The sequence below is a fragment of the Tachysurus vachellii genome, chromosome 9, assembly GCF_030014155.1.
Source record: "Tachysurus vachellii isolate PV-2020 chromosome 9, HZAU_Pvac_v1, whole genome shotgun sequence".
NCBI classification, from domain to species: domain Eukaryota; kingdom Metazoa; phylum Chordata; class Actinopteri; order Siluriformes; family Bagridae; genus Tachysurus; species Tachysurus vachellii.
Genome location: NC_083468.1, coordinates 17,469,417 through 17,495,122, shown reverse-complemented (window position 1 = coordinate 17,495,122; position 25,706 = coordinate 17,469,417). Strand labels below are relative to the sequence as shown.

Sequence of the window (25,706 nt, the reverse complement as noted above, 5' to 3'; positions counted from 1 at the left end):
GCTTTTGCATCGCAACAATCCCATACTTTCACTGGACAGAAACTCTGTTCATTAATTCACCTTCTTCCATCAAACTCACCATGCTTAATAATCATCAACCACCCACTTAAGAGGTTTAAAACACTTTATCTATGTGTTGATTGTTGAAGTGCAGTCATCCATTGGTTTTTAGCCTAACTATACATTTGAATACTTTCCATGAATAAACAAAACAAGAAAAGTCATATAAGGATTCTCTTTATCAAAATAGTTTATTTAGAAGCTTTCTCTGTCACAAAAAGCAAGATATTATTATTCCTTATCTCAGAATGTCCCAAAGACATACTCCTACACTTGTCTAAAAATAAGGAACAAAATAAAATACCATTTTTACGTGAAAACCTAGGGGACAAAAAAACAAAACCCAAACAAATGTAGTCTTATAAAAGCAATACATCACATCACTGTCATTTGTTCTCTAGTTTCATAGATGTTAAGAGGTGTTTCTCTTCAACTGGCTTATAATATTTGTACACGATCAGATACAGAACACAGTCAAAATGCAAAACATACAGAATTGCCGAGAGCTCAATGATTACGATGGGGTCGGGGAACTTTGAGTTCTTCAGAGTGTCAAAACCTAAGCTAGGCAGGTGTGCGCACAAAAGCAGTCACTCTCAGTAAGGCAGTCTGTCTTGATGATGAAATTTATAGCCTTGGATCAAAAGACCAAGACATGGACTTTTTAACAAAAAGTAAATAAGAGGGAGCGAGAACAAAAATAGGCGAGACAGAGGCAGAGAAAGAAATGAATAGAACATTTTTTGTCAGCAATGACAATGCAGTAAAGCTTCCATCTTCTTGCAATAACAGATTAAGAGTAAACTGTCACCCTACTACAATATCACATCAATATAAAATAGACAACCTCTCGCTGAGGGGAAATGTGTGAATAATGTAGCAGTTGTCATTGTGAGCTACTTGGATGTCTGTGATTTTTTTAAACTCAATGACAGATTTTATCCACTTCTAAAGAAGACTGCACGTCCTCAGTGCCTAATGGCTTGAAATCAGATTCTGGCCTATTCCTTATTTCCCCGGGATTTTTGCCCTCTTGCGGGCGATAGCATCTTCCACAGCCTTCAGTTGCTTCAGCAACTCCTCACGGCGGGAGAGAGTGCTGCTGGGTTTGCCCGAGCCTGAAACCGGGGCTGGAGATTTACCAGCTGATGCTGTGAGGCCTTTCCCAGTAGACTTAGGTGGTGGGGACTGGGGACGCTTCCTGGAGGAAAAATGACAACCATGAGGAATCAAAATTAAGTCATTAAATTATATTTAATCTTTGAACAAATATATACACCTTTGTTAAATTCTTAGTGAATATTTATTTTTTTTACCCATGGTTAAGCAGCATAATTTGGGAGGCTGTTATGCTTGTAAAAAAGAGAATTTGCTAACTTTATATTACCCTGCTAACATTATAGTAATAAATGTTCTGCAATAAATGCTGTTCTCTAAATAATAACCATCTATGGTCATTCACTGCACAATAGAAAACAACCAGCACTCTACAGCCATATTCATTACAATGTGAACAGAAATTTAATCATCTCTCTAGAAGCTGTAACCCTTGATGGATGTTGGTCAACCTCAAATTTTTTTTTAATCTCATTTACTGGGCCTGCAGTGCAGCAGAGGGTAGATACTTTACTGAAGCTGTAAGAACGTGAAAACTTTTTCCAAATGTAAGATACATCTGTACTGATGTGCTAATTCTAAATCAAGTATGTCTCATCTCCATAAAACAGGTATAGGAGTGTAAAATTCAGTCAAATGCATCTGTATACCACTATACAATGTTTGTGTTTTCATTGACTTGTGAAGCTTACGTATGCTAATTTGACTGGTGGGCTGAGACAAACAAACTTTGCATGGAACCTGAGCACCAAGTGTTATCTAGAGTGGCTACAGCTGAAAGAAAGTGTGTGTGAAATGGAGAGGGCAGAGTGCTGAAAGGTAGTAATCAGAATTTTAAATCAAACAGCACACTGATGGATATCGTTAAGGAACCACAGAGCCAAAAAAAAAAGCTAATTTTTTGATGCTTTAAAAAAAAAAGGTTTCGTGTTATTTGAAGAGCATTTTGTGGAGGTGAGAAAATATCAACATGGCTGACATTTATAATTATATTGATAGTCATATTTATAATTGCTTTCTATCCAATTATTCAAAAGCTCAAATTTTTGTTTCCTGTATAATTTTGTATCAAATCCTGTGCAACCACATGTTATATTTATAACAAAGCATGTGTGCTCATGAGGGGGAAAAAGAGAAGTAAAGTTGACCAAACAATACAGGTATTTTGTTTTTGACACTGTTTAATTTCTCTGTCTTTGATGAGCAATTCCCTCCCATATAAAGAGTGCGTCACTGTTTGCGTGTTCTGCCCATACACAGACTGTATACACCCCTGGGGTTTCCCATTTTAAATAATAATCCTCTTTCAAAACAAAAGGCTGGAGACTCAGCAAATATTTTCAAACCATGATCAATGCAGACCAGAACATCATAAAGAAAGATGAACAATATTCATATCCTTAATTTGGTTGTGGAAATAATTCATGTTGCATCATGAAGGTTGACCTAAGTTTGGTAGATTTAGTTAGACTAATATAAAGGAAGAGATACATTTTTCCCTACGCTGGGAATTTTATAAAATGGCCACAATTAGTGTGCAATGCATGTGCAGCACTGTGCTTTTCTATATAAATCAGCTAAGCCAGATAAGCCAGGGGATTTGCAGGGTCAGATGATGCTGGAACTTTAAATAAGATTCAAAGTCTAAAGAAAAGAATTCTGTTCTTCATTTATAAAGAACAGAAGTCAGGGAAACTCTTCTGTTGTACAGAAGGTTTGTGAACAACTGGTGAAATCAGCCATAAAGAAAGGAATTTATTAAGTACAAATATAACAAAAAGTACAAACCTGTCTCCCTGTGGAGGCATGGGCCGAGGGCCCTGACCTCTGGGCCGGTCCATTCTAGGTGAGAGTGGGGAACGCCCAGGCCTTCTGTCTCGACCTATGACATATTAGATTAGATTGTGTTGTGTTAAGTATGGTGGTGTGTGCTTGCCACCAAAAAGAACTGAAACTGCTGACCAAGGTGATGCTTCTTCTAGGTAGGATTTCCTTCTGGAAATCCATGTTAACCAAGTATGCTGGTTTTGTGTGTGTCTGACACAAAATTTCATAGATAGGATTTATACACTGGTTTTTCCTAGTAAATAATCCTTATAATTGGATGGGCAACATTATCATTATCATGTATATACCAAATATCTAAATTATATATAGCAAACTCATTCGCATTCCATTACATTCATTGCAAATTGTTCAGATCTGTTTTTTTATTCTTGCATTTTTATTTATCCTTATTGTATCATTTATATACAGATTTATAGTTCTATGTTTTTTCTTTTTCCTCTTTATTTATACTTCTAATTGAACCTACATTTTTATTAGTGTATTTACTTCTCACTATAAGGAACAGTCGTAAAACCCATTTTACATGTCATACCATATATGTTTATGTATGTGACAATTAAAATTTGAATTTGAAAATCCTCTCACCTCGATCAGGAGACAATGCCATTCTCTTGCTAAGAGGAGATGTTGGTCTGTCTTTGTCTGCAGGGAAATACCTTTTTCTATTGCTTCTGTCTGCTTGTTGCTACATACAGGGTAGAAAAATAAAAGGTCAACCTCTTGGGTGCTATTTAAACTAAAGAATGTTAAAATAATCTTAATGTAAGCAGCTACCTTGTTAAGTAAGGTGAGTTTGATGTCCTTATGTGAACCATAGCCCCCTGCAGAACTCATGGGTGGTGCGTTCATTGGGTGCCCTCGGTTTCCAGGTGCGGACCTGGCCATGCCAAGGTCAGGCTTTGGTGGAAGGCCAGACTGATCAACCCTTTTCCTTTCATCTTTAAAGGTCTCATCTTTCTTTGTGGGCTTTCCTACACAAAAGACAAATGCAACCCATTTCACAAGTGTCAACCACAGCTATCTGAACTAGGAGCAACTGTGTATTAGTGAACACAATTCTGATTGGTTTCACTGATATGATTTACTGTGAATACTGATCTGTAACAAAAATGTCATTCAAATAGCAGTAACAGCAGTCATATTTCTGGGGGTTTAGTTAGGAATGTAACTAACAGGTGTTGTAAGTAAATTGTAAAAATCTAGATAAGTGAAAGTTCAGATAAAACAAAACCTGTGCTATCTAGTACCAAATTAATTTTGACCTGTCTGGCCCTAGTAACCAATCTGGATCAGAGTGCATCTTTCTTTGAGTGTTAGCGCATCAGTCCTGTACCTCGTTCTTTATTGGCATCCCTGTCTCGTGGTAGAACTTTCTCCTTGCGTGTGTGACCTGGAGTGGGTGACCGGGAGCTAGCTGAGGACACAGGGCTGGCTAGGTCAGCATACATATCATCAGAATCAGCACTGCGCACAGAGCTGCTGCTGGAGGAGGCAGAGGACACTGACGACACACTGCTTACTGTCAGAGACCTGAACCATGAACACACACAAAGTCAGTTAGCTATCGGAGTTTTGGGTTAAAGAGAACAAGTTGTATGTACAATGTTAGCAGTCTGCACCTGGACTTGTGGGATCCAGACCGAGAGTGAGAAAGAGAGGCGGAAGATGATCGAGATCTGGAGCGAGAGCTGGAGCCTGAAAAACTGCTGCCACTGCCACTCACACTGCCACTTAATGTTCTCCTAAGAGAGAGCGAGCGCGCGAGAGAGAAAAATCTTAAGAAATTGTCTGAATTTCAAATATAGCATTTGCTCCAACTGCAAAATATGAGACCATGAAAGACTGCATCCATCTCTTGTTTCTTGCAAGGAAATGTGTAGACACAAAATAGCAATAACTTTGTTCTCTGTGGTGCTGTATTATGCCCTGACTTGCACTCTGACTCCAGCTCCCTAACAAACTGGGAAATAAAAAAAGAATTTGGTGTACTGTACTTTTATGATGTGACAAGATTATTTTTTTCATAAACTTTGTCCTGGGAGATGAAATTACGTTAATCAAAAATAACAGGCTTTAACAGTACAGCTTAATGCATGTCATGAAATGTTGAAGCATCTAATTATCTAAATCATCAGCAGCCTATTTGTTAGAGTAAGCAACACTTGATAGGAATCACATTCCCAGTCAAAGAATTAAGTACCATATTATTTACTTTTAAGTAATCATACTTATTTAGCTGGCAACAAAAGTGAGACCACCCTAAATGATAACAGCTGTACTTCATTTAACCATGCAAAACCATGTCCTATTCATCATGTTCATGTTTTTGTCTGCATAATAGGACCATACAAACTTGTGTATCTGTAATAGAGCAGTTCAAATTTGGTGCTTTGAGTACAATTCTCCCATACTGACCACTGTGCCTCATGCCAAAGAACTCTAAAGAATTAGCATTGTTGCTCTCCATAAAGATGGCCTGGACTTTAAGAAGTTCGGTAACACCCTGCAGCTGAGGTACAGTACAGTGGCCAGGGTCATAGAGAGATTTTCCAAGGTGGGTTCCACTCGGAACAGGCCTCACAAAGGTCGATCGAAGGTGCTGAAGCTGGCTTCAAAAAATAAACAAACAAAAAAAAAAAAACAGATGTGTGAGTGTTACTAGCATTGCTTTAGTGGATGCAGAAGTGGAAGGTGAGCTTGTCAGTGCTCAGATCATACGCCGCACACGGCAACAAGTCAGTTTGCATGGCCGTTGTCTCAGAAGAAAACCTCTTCTGAAGCTGGCTCACAAAAAAGCCCAAAAAACAGTTTGCTGAAGACAACCTGTCCAAGAGCATGACTTACTGGAATCATGTCCTGTGGTCTGATGCGACTAAGATAAACTTGTTTGGCTCAGATGGTGTCCAGCATGTGTGGTGACACACTGGTGAGGAGCACGAAGAAAAGTGTGTCTTGCCTACAGTCAAGCATTGTGGTGGGAACATCATGGTCTGGGACTCCATGAGTGCTGCTAGTGCTGAGGAGCTGCACTTCATTGAGGAAAACATGGATTCCAACATGTACTGTGGCATTCTGAAGCAGAACCTGACGCCTTCCCTTTAGAAACTGGACCCAACAGTTTCCCTACATGATAATGACCCCAAACACACGGTCAGGATAACAGCTAAAGGAAATTCTGTATGTTTCTAGACTTTGAGCACTTGAGGCACATCCTCAAGCGTAAAGTGGAGAAGTGCCTTGTGTCTAACATCCAGCAGCTCAGTGATGTCACCATGTCAACAACCTGTGCAGCCCTGGTGAATTCTATACCTAAAAGGATTAGGGCAGTGGTAGACAATGGTTGCTCACACAAAATACTGACACTTTGGACACGTTTTGACATTCACTTAGGGTGCACTCACTTTTGTTGCCAGTTATTTAGACAATAATGGCTGTATGTTGAGTTATTTGAGTCATCAGAAGACAGAAAATCTATACTGATAAAGCTGCACAATGATTACTCTAAAATATATCCAATTTTAAAATAGATCCAAATCCAATTATTCCTTCTGATATATACATATAATAAATATGAGGGGTTACTCACTTTTGAGAGATAGTGTTTATATATATTTATTTTTGCCTTGAACACTTTAAATAAAAAAAAATATATATATATAATTTTATTATATTATATATAAAATTAAATAAATGGTCTGCCCATATATATATATATATATATATATATATATATATATATATATATATATATATATATATATATATATATATATATATATACACATACACATACACATGGTATTTAAGGTGTTAAAGGCAAAAATAATAAAAATACCCTAAATAAACCTTACTAATTGAAAACAGAAGACAGGCATGACAGTCATCATTATGGCACGGGACTCAGGAGTTCCCTAAGGGAAGTCTCAGTCAAAGGTTAAATGAAACATAATAGTTACTCTGTCAACAAAGAGTCAACAAATGAACATTTACACAAGAGCTCTGGAAAGCCAGGAGAGACGTGATTTTCCCCCTAGAGTCAACCAGAATTCCCACACAGGGTATTCCACATATCACACTCCCACACGCACACACAGAACTCTGTGTCTTCTCTGGATACTGATACACAGGATTCATGCAAATGCATCCATAATTCACATAGCACACACACACACCCACACACTAGTACATCTACCACTAGTAGAGGAAGAAAGAAATTTAATTTGTGTTCCCACTTTCAATTTGCAAATCTGTTCCATTTGTAAACAGTTCAAATGTGTTAATAAAAGGAAGTCACAGGCTCACACGGGCGCCCGCGCACACACGGGTGCACGCGCACACACACACACACGCACACACACGGGCGCACGCACACACACGCACGGGCGCACGCACACACGCACGGGCGCACGCACGGGCGCACGCACACACGCACGGGCGCACGCACACGCACGGGCGCACGCACACACGCACGGGCGCACGCACACACGCACGGGCGCACGCACACACGCACGGGCGCACGCACACACGCACGGGCGCACGCACACACGCACGCACACACGCACGGGCGCACGCACACACGCACGGGCGCACGCACACACGCACGGGCGCACGCGCACGGCCGCACGCGCACGGGCGCACGCACACACGCACGGGCGCACGCGCACGGCCGCACGCGCACGGGCGCACGCGCACACGGGCGCACGCGCACACGCGCACGCACGCACACGGACGCACGCACACACACACACACGCACACGCGCGCACGCACACGCGCGCACGCACACGCGCACACGGCCGCACGCACACGGCCGCACGCACACGGGCGCACGCGCACACGGGCGCACGCGCACACGCGCGCACGCGCACACGGGCGCACGCACACACGCACACGGGCGAAAGCGCAGGCACACGGGCGCACGCACACACACACACGGGCGCACGCACACACACACACACGCACACGCGCGCACGCACACGCGCGCACGCACACGCGCGCACGCACACGCGCGCACGCACACGCGCGCACGCACACGCGCGCACGCACACACGCACACGGCCGCACGCACACGGGCGCACGCACGCACGCACACGGGCGAAAGCGCAGGCACACGGGCGCACGCACACACACACACGGGCGCACGCACACACACACACACACACGGGCGCACGCACGCACACACACGGGCGCACGCACGCACACACACGGGCGCATGCACGCACACACACGGGCGCACGCACGCACACACACGGGCGCACGCACGCACACACACACACGGGCGCACGCACGCACACACACACACGGGCGCACGCACGCACACACACACACGGGCGCACGCACGCACACACACGGGCGCACGCACGCACACACACGGGCGCACGCACACACACGGGCGCACGCACACACACGGGCGCACGCACACACACGGGCGCACGCACACACACGGGCGCACGCGCACACACGGGCGCACGCGCACACACGGGCGCACGCGCACACACGGGCGCACGCGCACACACGGGCACACGCACACACACGGGCACACACTACCTGCGAGGATCGTGTGGCTGTCTGTCTTTTCTACGGCCCTCCCTCACATTGGGTGGTTTAGCTGGTTCTCTAGGTGCAGCTGGTCTGCCCACTTCACGGATGTTGGGAGGTTTAACTCCTTCTGCTAAAGGTTTCAAAGGTTTGCCCGGCAATGAGGGACTGGGCATCTTCTTGGAGGAGCCCTTGTCTCTGCGAGGAGGGGGCAGCATACCTGGCTTCAGCAGGTGCCTTAAGAAGAACAGACATTTGTTTTCATTTGCATGCAGAGAACAAACATGCTGCTTGGTACTTTTGCTAGTTCCAATTTCAGCATGAGCCTTTTGATATGCATAGTGTGATATAGCCAAAGCAACTAGTCTATGAATGAGTTAGTGTGAGTGAATATATTAAGTGCATAGTAATGACGATGTGTGTGTGTACCCTTTCATTGCTCCAGGAGGCTGCTCTGTTTTATTCTTGCCAGCGTTCCTCTGACCAGAAGGCGTAGGGGAAGGTGATGACGTAAAAGATCTGGATCTTTTAAAAAAATTAATTGAGTAAAAGATGAATTATATTAATGATTTACCAAAAGTGTTTCACAGAAATCACAAGATTGGAACACTGGGTATAGAAATTAAATTTCATGAATGAAGATGACAAGTAAATTTCCTGCATCTCTTCCCTTTAAAAAATTAAAAGATTGAAATAAGAATGTACTGTATTTTTGGTGCACTTCTCAGTGTTTGTGTTAGAGTGTGTGTGAGAGTTTCTTGCCTGGAACGGCTGCCTGTAAAAGAGCTATGTTGGGAGGAGTGGGTGGAATAAGAGCTGAGAGATGAAGATCGTGATCGTGACCTTGAGTGTGAAGAACCGGAACCTGTGTATGAAGAAGACCGCGATGATGACCTGAGGATATACCATTCAGTTAGTTCTCAGGTATATTTAACAGACATACCACAACCCAAAACGAAACTTAAGGTCTAACATTCACATTACCGTGACGAATTAGAGAGCGACACAGATGACCCAGAGGGCCTATGCCGCCTGCGTCCACGAGGTGGGGACCCCATGAGGCCAGGTCTTCGCCTCGGAGACTTTGACCTGCGCCAAGGGTCCTTCCATTCATCTGGCCGCTTAACCATGGGCACGGTCTCCTTCTTTGGCTGTGACTCCATTGGCCCTCTGGAGAAAAGGAATGGATACACTGAAAGTTTCAGGCTTTTGTTTGTCACTTCTACATTTGCTGGGGAAAATGCTGGTTATGAGCACAAGACAGAAGTGCTAAATCACAGTGATGCACGGATTCTCTGATAATGCCCCGCTTTAACATAAGTTTGTATTTCCACAGTTCATAATACCAGAGGAGAGAAATAGTGGGGAGGAAACATATGAGATCATTCCCTTGCACCAAGCATGTGACAGAAGTATAAACATACACCCACACTGCTGTTTTAAGGTGGCTTTTCAACATTCACCAAATTGATTAGAAAGGAATCCATCAAGATCTGTTTTGCCAGCATCTACCAGTAAGCGGAAAAACGCACTGTTGATTTAAAGCTTGTCAAAGAAGAAATTGTTTTATGTCAGACAGTGATGAAGTAATAACTAAATAATCCAGCTAAACTCTCCGCGCATGGTGTGGGTGGGTGTGGGGGTGGGGTAATATTATAATGCAGGTTTCAAGAGAAACCACCAACAAGGAAGATCTGAGGCAGATACTATTACATAACCATGGTTTCCTGATATTGTTTGTTGGGTAACATTCTAATGTCATTATGAAGATAAAACCATTTCAAAAACTGTATTAAAAAGTGTTAATCATCATTAAAATATGATGATTAACCTTTATGATGATTAACTCTATGCTTTTTTTGGGGTCATTTTTGGGTTAGTCACATGTTAATATGACAAGATTATATCACGCAAATGGTCACGACAAAGTATGAATGCATATTACATCATGTTTGTCAGTCTTCTGAACCAACATTCAGGTAATTATGGTTACATTTTTTCTAATCTTTGATCACTTAAAGAATCAGCAACAAGGAAAGAAAAATAAAGATGCAGGTAGGTCTGCCTGTTTTAAATATATATATGTATATTTATCTTCCAAAAAGTGAGTGTGCTTATAATAACGGGGAAGTCTATTTTAAAGGAAAAGTTCATCTCAGGATTTCCCCCATAAAAGCAAAATGTGTTTTTCTTTTCTTTAAAGAAGAAGAAAAAAAAACAAAAAAAAAAAACAAACAAACAAACAAAAAAACACTTTCAGACAGCAATAATAGCTCCTTTGTTTTATCAGACTGCCATTTATTTACCTTTAAAGCGTGATGAAAAGAATGCAGAGTACTTTTGGGAATGTGTCAGATGTTCATTAATCCAACTCATAACTGAAAATTTGGAACATGCAATCAATTACAAGAAATGCAGGAATTTTCACTTTGTTTCATAGCCAAAGTGTCTTTGTGCCCATCAAGTCTGCAGTCACTTGCCTGGGAGAAATTCCTTTAGAGTGATGCAAAAAGACGCAATCTCAATGGCGGCAGCACAATGGTGCTAAAAATAGAAACCACGGACAGAGCTATTTTTAGAATGTAATAGAATCTGTTCTCAAACTTTCCTCATTGTGTGAGTTTTGGGGCTGGAGGGAATCATGTTTCAAGAATTCTGTTTTGTGAGGAACTAGATACCAAAAATAACTCATTAAATTACAAATTGCAATACAAGAGTACAGCTAATAAATAAAAAAAAAATAATAATAATAATAAAATAAAATAAATAATGCATTTGCCAGTGCAATTAATGTAGCAATAGTAGAAACTGCATCTCTGGACCTTAGAGTTGAACAAATACTTATAAACTTCAGTATAAGCTGATATGATTTTATTTTTATGGCTTAATGATTGATCATTTTATGTGCTATAAACAAGATATTCACAAGTAGTTCAGTAAAAAAAATCAAAGTGCGCTGTTGCTCGTATGCTGTTTTCTTCTTCTTTCGGGTTTTCCCGTTATGGATCACCATAGCAATTCATCCGTTTCCAACTTATGTAAGATTTCAATCATTTAAAATCAGAAATCATCAGACTCAAATATCAGGGTAGAGTCTCTTTTTCTTTTTAAAAACATTTGATCCAAGAAGAAAAAAACAAACAAATACAAACTCCAAGATGCCTTGGGTTTATGTTTAACCAGGAAAATGTAACTCTCCAACCCCCGGGTATATAAAGTCAGGGTGCTAAATTAGAAATGGTGAGAACAGAAGGAGAGACACTGCAGGTACACATTAATACTGCCATTACAAAAGAATGTAGTCAACATTCAGACACACTCACTTCACACTCACTGTAAAGTTTGCTGTTTTACCGTTACCTACCTGACTTGTGGCTAATAAAATATAAACACGTGGGCCTCCATAGCTTTTTCCACACTTTGTACACCTCACGAAAACATAACGGGTGTCTGCATTAAATAGAGTTTTCTCGTTGGGTCTCAAAACGCACTGCTGCCACCAGCAAACAGTAAATGCTGTTTTTTTGTAGCATAACCGTCGTAACAAGTTTTTTCGTCTTCTTTTTGATTGCAATCTGAAAAGCGCATACACCAAAGCATTCTCCATTTCAATTACCCCGGAAATGAGGTAAAATATATTTGCATTTTGGGCGGGAGTAGAAAGATCGGATTGATTCGCCAAGACGCATTTGTAAATGGAACAGTTTTAACAAATCAGATAGCTATCGGATCAGAGAAAACACATGAAGTGACCAGGTGTAAAAAGGCCCTAAAACTAAACCAACATACATTTATGCAATGTACTACAATGAATTTGAATAGATCACTGCTTTTAACCTCTTTTCCTGTTAATTTTTTATTTTTTTTGATAACTTCCTATTTAAGCCAGTACCATTACCTGTAATCTTTCACAAAATACATTTTGGTAACTGGTGGCACATTGGGAAGTTCCAGGCAGAACTATCTTTGTATCTCATAACCCATTCATAAAAAGCAGCAAGGCTGTCACTTCCTTTCCACACCCTTGTTTCAGCTGGGTACTACTTCTATCACAATTATGACACTTTCACTGCACCTTAGTGATGTCATACAGTGATGAAATTCAGGTAAGGAAGTAAAGAAAAGGACAAACGTAAAGTTAAAGTCCAGAATTACAAGATACACTATTTCAACAGTTAGCAAGACACAAAGGGAGACATGCTCATGAGTTAACATGGGAGGGGGAAAAATCTGCAATTCAGCCCTGTTGTTTCCAATGGAAAGTAAGAAATAAAAGAAATACACATTTCACTAAATTAATAACTCTGCTAATTATTCTGACATTATGAGACCTTGCACTTTTGTGGTTACAGTTAATGATGACTGACAGCACAACCTCAGAGAAACACAGATATCTATACACTGGGTGTCGCATTGGGGTCCTAAAAATGCGTCAAAACCGCCGCCATCTTTGTACGGTGCACCTTTACCTCAAATGCATGGACGATGCCAGAGTTCTGTGCTGCATTTGGTTGTTCAAACGAAAGAAATATAAAAACCAGACAGTAAGGGATTACATTTCACAAGTGAGAATGTGTTTTATGATATTGAATGTTAGGAAATTATATTTCTTGTTCCGTTGGTTTGTTTTAGTCCTTGATTAACGACCGCAGCTAATCCATGCTAGTTACCCTTTAGTTTTTGACAGTTAGGAAAACAGACAATGTTTGTAGATTCTGAAGCTCTTAATAAGGACATTAAAAATTGACCCATGCTTTTTTGCTTAAAGGTGAAAACCCAACTTTATGTATGTTTTGTAAGATTCCCTTATCTGTCAAACATATTTTATTAGATTGTCCTGGACTTAACACAAGCAGAATGCTCTTTTATCAAGTTACTTCACTTAAAGACATTTAATGACATTATGTCTGAAAAGGGTTTGGATTTTTTTTATCTTATGTTAATAAAAAAATTTATAATATGACTTGCTGTTTATATTTGTTTTGTTTTTATTGTATTTATATGATGTGTGTTTTTGTAATTGAATTTTTGCCATGAAAATAGCTTTTGATTGCTGCCATGGTATTAAATAAAATAATCTGAATCTGAATCTGTTTGTAGATTCCCAAGTGATAAACAGAGACGTCCGTCATGGACAAGTTGCAGGGACAGTAAACACCTTTTTTTTTAAAATGGTTAACTAAGCTGACAGTCCTGGAAGGATGTCACCAGTTAGATTGGCAGTGTAACACACAAGTTCAGCCTCAAAGTCAAACTATGTGGGTTTTTTGTGGTTTATGTGACTTTAGTACATACTTATTTAATGTTGCAAAAATATTGCGGGAAAAGAATAAATAAAAGATTCAACAGTCTTTGGCACCTCAACTATCTAACTTTCACATTATGTTCTTCTCAAATTTGTGATTTGCTTCCACCTGCAAATTGCTTTGTATATCATATTTAATAATCCAATACAATTTAAATGTTTAAATGAACATGTATAGTCACACCATTGTAGCAGTGTTGCATGCAGTAGGCTATAAGGTAAGTAGTGATTGTTCATTTGAAGTTTATGCAAGTGGAAGAATGTAACTAATAAACTTACACCTACTAGCACTATGCATTATATTGTGAAAAAGTAGATTATCTTAATATCAAAACCTTAAATTTTCTCTGGACTTAATGATAAATACATGTCTGACCTTTGGAACTACCAAAAAAAAACTAGAAAATGGCATTCATGACGATTTATAGTGATTGTATTTCTTTGCCTACATTGACGCTGATGCATTAAGAAGAGGGGGTCCACTGTACCAAGATGGCGGCTCAGTTGACGCATTCGTTCCAATGTACTTCCCTATACAAGGCGACATCTAGTGTACATATCTGAGAGAAACAGCTAAATGTTCCATTCACGTTAAAAACAAAATGCAGTTTTACATATACACAATTAGCACAGTGTTAGAAAGTCACACATTCAAAACACAATCTGCGTAACAGTTGTATGTTGTTGATTTTAGATACACCAGGTCATCCAAAGATATTTAAAAGGTCAAGTCACCTGTCTGCTTCCTCAAAATGGTGACATGGTCACGCCATTTTCATGTCAGAATGTGTGTGCTACTTAATAAACTGTTTATGAGGTGCATTTGGCTAAAATTTATAATTTCCAGCTGGATAAATTCCTTGTTTACAAAGGGCTGAATAATAAACTGACATGACAGGAGTTATATTTTAATGCTTTAACCATTAGTGAATAGTTAATTATTATATTATGTATATTTTCATATTTCATATAGTTTTTTATAAAGTTTATACTTTCTCATTTTTTTTTTAAATGCTTATATACCAGACAGCTGCATTTCATGTGTATGTGACAAAATTTGATTTGATTTGACTACAAATAAGATTGAAGTGCTTATGTTTCATGTGTAGTCCTTCTCAGTCCAATTGACTTTAAAAGTGCAGTTTTTGATTTATAATTTTAAAAGAATACATTTAACAAGTCTTCTGCTTGATAATCTAGATAACTAGACAATAGTCTGAAAAAGTCTGCTGAAATTCTCCCTTTTCATAAAATAAATATATGCAAGTGATAAACAGCACAAGAGTATCTGCTAAGCAAGCAGAGCTGGTTCTATACAACTGCAGTACTTTCTACTACTTATTTTTTGCAAAAAGCAGCATAGCATCAAGGAGTGGCAAGGGAATTTTAATTAAATGCTCAGACGTATAAATGACCGTACCATGAACAAGAGAAGTGGGATAATCAACTTTACATGTGCATGCACACAAATCAACACACAGTTACATTAGACCAAGACTGAAACTGTTCCACCTGTGTGGCAAGTGCACGCAAAAGCACTTTGACCAATTATTGATTGGTTCAATAATTTGTGCAACTCGATTGGTTGAAAATAACCAAAGAGTCTTGAATTAGTAGCCTACAGGACTAATGTGTTCGCATTTCAAAACAAAGCTTGTGTCAAGACGCATGTTTGTGTATAATCTGTTAATGGCCCTGCTAAGCTCTAAGCCAACAAGCTTAGAGTACATATTAGTCGTATTCAAATCTGACAAATATACAGAAAGTAACAACTGACTGATTCAGATACAAGCATACACATTACGGAAACCAGTGTCAGTTCTGAGAAGCATATAAGGCTCTAATACACTTCCTGTATATTATCCCTGACATGGTGTATTAAAGAATTTAAGAGGTCATCTCCTTCTTCTCAATACCTGGAATATTATATTGAAACCAGACCTTTTCCCTTTCTCTTTTAGAGCAACAAAAGCCAGGGCGCAGCCTAACAGTAAAACAGGACAATGTCGTGTAAAGTCAGAGGTGCCAACATGCGCCAACAAAAAGAAAACCCAGCAGGGTTCACAAACACAGCCGGAGGAATAGATCCACAGTGATGAGGAAGAGAAATGGAGCTTACCTGGGTGGCATACTGATAGGTGAACGTGGTTTAAGAGGCTTGTCCTTCTCTTCTTTCTTCTCACGTGGTTCCCTTAATGTCCGTTCTCTAGGTCTACCTTCTTTCTCATCTCTTTTCAGTCGGTCTCGCTCCCACTCTTCCTTTCTGCGCAACCGCTCTTTTTCACGCTCCCGCTCTCGCTCCCTTTCGCGCTCCCTCTGTCTACGCTCTCGCTCGCGGTGATCTCTCTCACGCTCACGTTCCCGCTCTCTGTGCCGCTCACGAGGATCTCGCTCTCGATCCTGAAACAACATATGCAGACACCTATTAAAATAATGTTTTTTCAACGAGAAGGTGGACTTTACACAATTTAATCTCGTCAATGGTTTGGCATTTGTTTTAATACTGTCCACTCTTTCATACTTCTGCTAAAAGTTGATCTTACATTGTAGTGATATGGCAGTGGGGTCTCTGTGTACTGAACTCTGAAGTTCTCATATTGGCCACCTCTCCAGAAAGCCTCCATTTCATAGTCATAATAAGGATCAACATATGGATCACTGTAACAGAGTTCAGACTACTTAGACTTGAAAGCAGTGTTGAGACAATTACATTAAAAAAAAAAGTCAGTAACATTACTTAAAGGCAGGGTCTCCGATTTTTGAAAGCCAATGTCGACCAAATCACCAAAACAAACACACCCCTAACCCAATTGGGTCCCACCCCTGTATTGATAGCTCCGCTCACACATACATACGCAACCCAGGCAAATAATGGAAAGAAATGTGTCTTTATCATAGCAGAAAGGAAGAACAATACGATTGCAGATAAACAAACAAGCAAAAATGACAAGCATAATCATGCAAACGACGGCATATATTACTTCTGTAAAACAAAGCAAAACCAACGTTACTCACCTATCGAGAAGGAAAAAAGCAACCTCGGCGTCTTAAGTAAAGTTGAACTTCCCGAGTCAATAACTCCTGAGCTAAACGCTGTTACTACACAAAATGCGGTTGTAGCTGCCTCTCTACATTACTACGATAGAAAAGAGGTGTTATTTGTGTAGTAACAGCGTTTAGCTCAGGAGTTATTGACTCGGGAAACTCGGATCTGTGAATATGTGACCAACTTCCCGCTCCTTCAGTTCTCTCCAAGCGCTGGAAAGCTGATCCTATATTAACACGGGTCCTACTTCTTGCCTTATTGTAAGCCTTTCTTCACTTTCTTTCTTTGTTTTTATCCTCCATTTCAATGCTAAAAGCGCTTTCTGCTAATGTCACACATGCCCACTGAACACTCTCTCCACCACATATTGACAAGCCCCGCCCCTTTCTGCTCATTGGCTACACGTTTGTTTTACATTGCATTTCTCAAAAATCGGAGACCCTGCCTTTAAGTATCTCTCTATACAAGTCATATACAAAATAAATCCATTATTTCACAACAACTTTAAATCAACAACAAGATGCTTACCTATATGCTGGGTCTCTGAAGTCCACTTCACTGCAATTTTGAAAAAGAAAATTCACTCAATTTGAGGACAAGACAACGTCATATGATGTAAACAACAATTACACACTAAAGACCACCATCCTTGCAGGAAAAAAGGGAATAAATGCAAAATATTTAACAGAATGTGGCATTATGTACAGTTAGGAAAAAAATAAATAAACAAATAATAAAAAAAAGGATTATGGTTCTAGGCTTTAAGAGATTTGTCCACTATCTGATGCACCTTGCCAAAATGTTTTGTTATAATAAATGACTATACATTTCACAAGCTCTTAAATAAACTTTTCTTGTCAGATATTCTACTTTTTGTAGTAAGAGACATGGGTTATAGGAATTGGTGTTGCCTGACCCTGGTGAGCTCAATTAAAAGTCCCGAGCTAAAAATCCCTGTTGAATTGGTTTATATTTAGCTTATCATGTGGTTAATTTTTTACTGTATCAGTCAAAGCTCTAATGTCAAGAATAAGAGGTGTAAGATACACAGTAAATCAATAACACTGGAAAAGTGAGGCTTGCTAATGCAAACTACAGTTTTTTTTAGGTGTAGTTTAGGTTTCATACCCAGGATCTCTGATTTCCCTGGTAATGCGATAGCCTCGTTCCCTGAAGAAGTCGTTTTCTTTGTCAAATTCCCATTCATCTTCACCAATGGTGACATTGAACCGTTTTTCTTCAAAGTCAGGCTCCTGTTCTTTGCGTATTGTGGCTTTCTTTAATACCTGAGAGAACCAAGGTGTTACATTTGCATCATAAATACCACCACCACTTCTCAACTAAACAATCTCAATAATCAAGGATTAATAAAATACAGTGGGTAAATAGAAAGAGGATGCACAATACTATAAAATCAACAGTCATGAATCTCACTGATATAAAGACAAGATGATTTGCATAAGCACAACAACATTTAGCACAATATCACACAGGCATTAGATGGGAAAAACCTAAAATCCACTGCACAAACTCAGGTCTAATTTGAATAGTTGCAGAAAGTCCAACTATTATCTCTTATCAAAATCTGATCACAATAATGCCTCTAAAATTCCCTTTAGGACAGCTGACTTCGATGAAAGGTGTCACGATTAAAGTTTTCATGAGATTAACATGAACCTCTTTGGCATGTCGGAGACCTCTTTCCCAGGCACTCTCCACTGGAGGCTCTGCAGGTGGTGGAGGAGGAGGCAACTCCTCTACAGGAAGACCAGTCTACAGAACACAAAGTACACATACACACAAAACGGCTTTCAGACACATCGTACAAAACAACCTGATAAATGCAAAATTCTTCCAACACATCTGTATTCACAAAGCAATCATCAGATTCACTACTGATGAACTTGTTTCAACATGCTAATCTTTCTGTAGAAACAAATCACTTGCAGGGACTTGTATGGTGGAAGCCCCAAAGATTCTAAACATAATAGTAAATGATTAGGATATCCAGAACATTTAACATATTTAGCATTAATGATCATTTATGAACAAAATGTTACTTATTTAACAAAAGGGACGGTTAACAGGTCTCAAAGGAAAGTCTTGAGCCTCAAGGCTTTGTAACAAGTTGTCAACTGGCAGCAAGTTTACTGTCTTACACTTTCAGGTTTTCCAACACCATGTCAAGACAAACAGTGTGGGAGTGACTGTAATGGTTTTATAATGTTTAAAATAACAGCAACACCGCTGTGGATATCTTGTTTACATTATATTTAATGTACTGTTAAAAGCATGACATTTCTTAATAAACTGAATCTTGTTGGTGTTGGTAAATTGCAGCGGTGCATCAGGAATAAAACACTATGAGACAGTTTTTCAATAATCAACTGGTGATAAAGTCCTCTGCAGGCAGTTATTGATTAGTTTTCTATAATGGCATGAGGAACAAAAAATCTGTGTACATGAGGTAGAACAAAATTGTGCACCTTTTTATCCTAAACAAAAATGACCTGACTTTTTTGGATTCACTTCCGTGCTCTCAGGTTAAACCAGATAAATCTGAGTTGCTTGGAAATGTACACCAGCAATGAAATTAACATAAATGTTATATTTGTTTTTACTTAATACTTGTGCATATGTCACAGTAAAAGATTCCATTCAAGCAGTGCCAAAAAGGCCAGTTAATTGGGTGGGGAGAATTGTTTACTCATCCTATAGCACTGGAAAGTATACATGAGCGAATGAAAGAATAATTACAGCAATTTGCTAGAGTTCAGAATAATAAGTGATTCAGTATACATAGCATGCTTATGAATGCTTAACCAAATTAATATTTAATATTGTCTGATAATTAACATCAGGAAAGTACATGGTACAAATCCTGCCGCTATGACGTTCAAATGATTAACTCATGAAGCGTGTTCTGTTAGAACTGCGTCATTTCATTGTTCTTTGGCATTTCTTCTGACAGCTGGAATTAGCTTAGACTCACAGTACTATCAGTGTGTGCGTAAACACAAATTGCCCGGGCATACGAGGTGAAAATGAGGTGGTGTGGTGGAAATAACTGGTGAGCTCATACCCAAGGGTTGGAGGGCATGAGTGGGTGAGGGCCCCCAGCTCCAGGAGGAGCTCCATTTGGAGAGAAAGGGTCTGGCTTAGAGATGAGAGAGTAGTTGCCTTTGTCATTGACTCCTGGATGGATAAATCTACAGATCATGCCCCAAGTGCAGTTACCTAACAGACACAGAAATCATTAGCTGTAGTATTTTAATGTAGTTGCATGGACTATAGACACTATTTTAATACTGCTGCTAGTCTGAGTGTTTAAAACATATCCATTACAAAAGTTAAAGCTTCGTTGAAAATTTCACAGGACTCAAACACAAAACAAATACCACGGGAAAGCTTCAGTTGCATTTATCTACAGTTAAGCAATCTTAGTACGATAACGCCACCTTGTGTACAAGTAAGTACATGCTACAAACCAACATAACACTGAATCGCCCTGTTGTGCATTAGATATTCAACAATCCACAAAATTCAAATATGATCTGATATAGCTGTCACAAACCAAAACATTTTCTACACAGCAAAAATAACCTCTCTGTCTCAACATTTGGGTAATTCAACATGATAAAAATAATAACTATAATCATAACTTAATTCTTTGTGATCCATTCAACTGAAGCTATGCATTAGAACAGGGGTGTCAAACTCATTTTGGTCTGGGGGCCGCATACAGCTTAATTTGATCTCAAGGGGGCCAGACCAGTAAACTCATAGCAAAATTACATAGAACTAACAATAAGTCCACTTTTTTCTTTGTATTAGTGCAAAGAAGTAAATTATAAAAATCTTTATATTAAATGAATTGTCCTTTTACAAAAATATATTATGAACAACCTAAGTAGTATGTGCAATTTCAACAACACTTTTACCCAGTTTAACATTTATTTAAGTGCATTATGCATAAAAACTGAACACAGTTATTGTACAATGGTGCAAAACATTTCATCACAGGTTTGTGGAACTTAAAAACACTGTCCTGCATGTTAACATAAATCAAACATCAAAATATAGAAATAGTTTAATATCCAATTTCCAATTCTGGGAAGCAATTCTGAATACATGAATTGACTCCACACACTTAAAATCTTAAATGGCAGCTGTTTTAAAAAGAAAATCTTTGTAAAAATTGTTAATTTATACAGAAGTATGTATGTTTTTTAAAGTAAACAAATTTATTTTATCAATTTTCCCCTGAAACTTAGCATCTTTTAGCCTGCACAAGTGCATAAATATCAGGCATTATGTCCTGAGTAGCAGCCAATTTTAGAATCTCATTTAAAGGTAGGGCCTCAAAAATCAAAACAAATGTGTAGCCAATGAGCAGAAAAGGGTGTGTCTTGTTAATATGTGCGGAGAGTGTGTTCAGTGCGCATGTGTGACATTAGCACAAAGCGGTTTTATCATTGACATGGAGGATAAAAACAAAGAAAGAAAGCGAAGAAAGGCTTACAATAAAGCAAGAAGCAGGACCCGTGTTAATATAGGATCAGCTTTCCAGCACTGGAGAGAACTGAAGAAGCGGGAATTTGGCCGCATATTCAAAGATTGGAGTTTCCCCGAGTCAATAACTCTAGCAAAATGCGGTTGTAGCTGCCTCTCTACATTAATACAATAGAAAAGAGGTGTTATTTGTGTAGTAACAGCGTTTAGCTCAGGGGTTATTGACTAAAATGCCACTCAGACCCTGAAGCTCAGTACTACCATCTGCTGGTAGTTCCGCCAAAAATGAAAAAATTATTTTTTTTCATATTGCAGATTTATCCCCCGGGCCGGACTGAACTCCCTGGCAGGCCCGCGGGCCGTATGTTTGACACCCCTGCATTAGAAGATTGAGCATGGGTAGATTTCAGCAGTGAGACTCAAAAACCCATTCTGCTCTTAGACTGTTCTTCTGTTACAGGCACATAGTTCTGTATAAATCCTGCATTCTCCTCTGACACAGTGATTTCTTTACCCTGGATTGAATCAGCAACGAAAGGCCGCAGCAGGGGTTTGCTGTGTATTCATGTATGTGGTGTGCAGAGACTGACACAAAGGACTGATGCAAAGGATAATATCTGATATTTTACTGGTAGAAGCACTGGTGTATTGTAAATACTTATGGCATATTTGGCTGCACAAATTTTGAGCCACATTTCACTGTTCTGTTACACCACTAAGTGTGTTTTCACCCGAAATTATATTATTTCAAATCAGAAAATTGAGACTACCTTTCATAAAGAACCTGCAGATAGGTCTGGGTCGGATTTTTCTGTCTGTGGGGTCCTTTACTTCACCTTCCTCAAGATCATCATCCTGAAACAGTTTCAGCCACAGAAATAAATGTTTTTTTTTTTGTTTTATTACAATTCAAATTTTCATAGAAGCTATGCATTTGAAAGTACATCTGAACCACATCTGAAGGTTCTAATTAATTAGAATGAATGATTTTAGAAATTAAAACATTTTCTATTAGGTCTGCTTGCTCTGCCTGCACAATCAGATAAAGAACTGTACAGCACACGGATTTAACATGTGCATTCAAGTACCTAGCCAAGCCTGTCAATCAGTGTCAATCACTGCTGTATAAATAGACAATGTGAATGGAAAAAAAGCAGTCATTATCCTTAACCTTTTTGTTTTTCTTTTTTTTTTTTTGGGCCTTTTTAAGTTAACGCCCACTAATTTTTCAGGGTCACATATTTCCCTCTCACTTGGGCACACACTTTTGTGTGATGTTCAGTGATTTGGCGCCTATCGCTACCGAGCCATTTTGTTAAGTGATGCAACATCATGGTTTTCACATATGAAGCACATACTGTTCATATCATGAGTAGGTGTCTGCTGCTAAGCAACTAGCTGTAACATTCTAACACATCATTTCAAACTGTAAATGTATGGCACTGTAAAACCACTGCTAACAGGGTTTCATGAAAAAAGCGTTGCTAACCCTATTGTGAAATGCAAATGTGAAATGTTCCTCGACACAGGTTTAAAAGCTGGGTTTAAAACAATGATAATGTGTTGTTAAATAATGTGTGAAAATCTCTATAGAAAAATAAATTGGCATTAACTAAAGCACAGCCACAATTTCTAATTTAACCTCTATAAACATACAGTAATAATGTCAGAACACTTACATCAATCTCTCCTTCATCAATCTCGCCATCATCTTCGTCTTTCTTTTTATCACGAAAAGAATCCCTCCTACCCCTCTCTTGGCCTCTTGACTCTTCAGATGTTTTAGCCTGAGTATCAGGGGGCAAGATCAGTTTCCTTTCCTTCTTTCTCTTCTTCTCCTCCTCTTTTTCCTCCTCATCTTCATCACCATCCTCTATGGCAGGACCCTTCTCTGTGTCCTCTTCCTCTGCTGCGGCTGTGCTAGGCTCCTCAGACACTTCCTCGTCATAGTCAAGCTCGTGCTCATCCAAATCTCTAGACACGGAGGGCGAATCCTTCAAATCGCTGACTACCATTAGCCTCCTCCGTCTCCTTTCCTCCTCATCATCATCTTCTTCATCCAGCTCTTGACGACTCAAGCTGGACCTGGTGGTCACCTCTCCTCCATCATCCTCGTCTTCCTGCCTGATATCTTCCTGCTCTCCATCAGCAGGAGTGAACGGATGATCTAGCTCTGGGGAATCAGGGTCTGGCGATCTGGGTGTCTCCAGGATCTCGCCCTCTACTTCCAGTTCAGCTGATCTGCTCCGACGTATTGCACTCTCTTGATTGTGGACCCTTACATCTCTATGCATTTTGTCATCTTCTAAGTCGGAAATGTCCTCTTGAGCCCCACCACCTAACTCGACCTGCTCTTCATCATCAAAATCTGAGTCTGCATCTACTTCATCATCATTCAGTAACTCGCTATCAGAAACCCCATTACCTTCCTCTGTAGGGGACTCCGGTGACTCCAGAAGCTCACTTTCAGAGAAGCCCTTTTCCTCCTCATCAGGGGATTGTGGAGACTGAGTGGGGCTTTCGGGGGTGTCCATCAGTAAACAACCTACCATTAACATAATTCAAATACATGCAATTAGTTTGACACACACATAAAGTGCACATCCCTGATGGTTAACGTCAGTACACAGTGGGCTGTTTTTTTTCTGGACAGTGTTTAGGTCTATCCCTAAAACAAAGGCAATTCTGAGTCTGGTTGGTTGGAGTCTAATTGCTGCAAACAAGATTTATTAACAAAACAATTCCATCCAGAATGACTAATTTTAGAAGAAGCAGTCTTTACTTCAAGGGCTCAACAGTGGCAGTTTGGCAATGCTGGGGCATGAACCCTGACCTTCTGATCAACAACCCAGTGTCTTATCCACTTAAGCTAATCTTCAATTAAAAAAATTGTTTTTGCTGGTCCCCTACATGCCATTTCACGTGTCAGGAATTTACTACTTTTTCACAAACAGATCAGGTTTCATAGCTTCACCTTTAAAGCTCTCATCGCTATTAATGCATTCATGCTGATCATCTCGTACATCACTAGTCTAACAAATCTGTCGTTAAGGGTCATAACTGCACTGCATTCTAGAGTGAAGTAGAGCTTTCGTTCTACTGCTCGAATTTTCATTACTATAAACTAGTGATTGAGAAAGGACGCGTTTGCTCTTTTGTTCACGTTAGTGATCATTATTCCTTATGTTTACATTCGATTAAACACCGTTACTAATATCCATCTGTGACGTGTGAACTGGACACTACTGATAATTTCTCAGCAGAATTACAAAAATACCACCAACCAACACATTATCAACGGCAGAAAAACATAAAGCTATAATTTTACTGAACAGAGAACAGTGTTGACATGAAAGTTTTGCGTGTCATGAAAAAAAAGACACGCTTTACACGTATACTATAGTTTTACTTAACTGTTACAGGGTGTGGTTAAAAAAAATAACAACCCAAAATGAAGTTATTAAAGACCCTGACATGTTACCGTTGAACAGCCCGTTAGCTTGTTAGCGAACAAGCCAGCTAATGAGCTATCCGCATCCAGAAACGCCCAACTTCACACAATGCATACTTTTGCAAGACAGAGATAATGGTAGCAATCATTTGGAATGAGGTTACCTGCTAGGTTTTATGGCAAGTGACATGAGATGGACGACCAAAACGTCAATTTTCAAGCTAGCCGACTAGCTGGCTAGCTTAGCTAGCATATTTGCCAATGAGGAGCCGTCTGTCGTTTCTCTGGCGGTGAAGTAGCTTAGCTGGCTAGCCCGCACCAGCAGGCCCGAACGCGGCCCGCACTTTATTACGGACGATAACATGGACAATAAGCAAAAAACTAACTTCATATTATGTTTATTAAGTAACCGAAGAGAAACTCTTTCGCGTTAGTAGCGGTGTTTGCGTCTTTCTGCCGCGCAGGAGCTGAGCTTCTCTGATCCAAACTGGTCAGCTTCATTACCCACAACAATAAAGCGCACTTTCACAAAAAAAAAGAAAACAGGAAAAAAAAAACCCTGAGAACGCTTAAAACACATTCGGTCACCTTTCAAACCACAGCGTCTTTGGAGACACGGTCTCGATGTTGGGAGTTACGCGGTCTCTCTCCCTCAGATGCGATATATAACCGAAATCTTTGACGATTTCCTAAATGTTCTTTAGCGGAGAAACGCACAAGCTCTGCACGGCACCGTGAGAGCAGCCATAACTCTGACGTCATCAACAAACGACACGGAGCCGGTAGCGTAACGAAACAGAACGCTAAACTGTTATAAACTGTTTTTAAAAGA

At 39.7% G+C, this 25,706-nt stretch overlaps 1 protein-coding gene across 2 annotated transcripts; it reads right to left on the bottom strand.

The window, feature by feature from the left end:
• Nucleotides 1-232: 232 nt before the first annotated feature.
• zc3h18 (zinc finger CCCH-type containing 18) lies at nucleotides 233-25,649 on the bottom strand. Of its 2 annotated transcripts, none has more exons than XM_060878017.1 (19): nucleotides 25,039-25,649; nucleotides 23,103-23,968; nucleotides 22,194-22,278; nucleotides 19,994-20,148; nucleotides 18,589-18,684; nucleotides 18,040-18,197; nucleotides 17,440-17,469; nucleotides 16,409-16,523; nucleotides 15,985-16,265; nucleotides 9,545-9,730; nucleotides 9,323-9,454; nucleotides 8,990-9,085; nucleotides 8,570-8,797; nucleotides 4,644-4,766; nucleotides 4,358-4,554; nucleotides 3,799-3,995; nucleotides 3,610-3,709; nucleotides 2,965-3,058; nucleotides 233-1,261 (listed from the first exon to the last, which is right to left on the bottom strand). In XM_060878017.1, the coding sequence occupies exons 2-19, from the start codon at nucleotides 23,955-23,957 to the stop codon at nucleotides 1,069-1,071; spliced, it is 3,321 nt and encodes a 1,106-aa protein (XP_060734000.1). In that variant the 5' UTR covers nucleotides 23,958-23,968; nucleotides 25,039-25,649; the 3' UTR covers nucleotides 233-1,068. The 2 variants fall into 2 exon arrangements, with proteins under 2 accessions (XP_060734000.1, XP_060733999.1); XM_060878016.1 differs by having other exon boundaries at nucleotides 25,463-25,649.
• Between the last annotated feature and the right edge of the window lie 57 nt (nucleotides 25,650-25,706).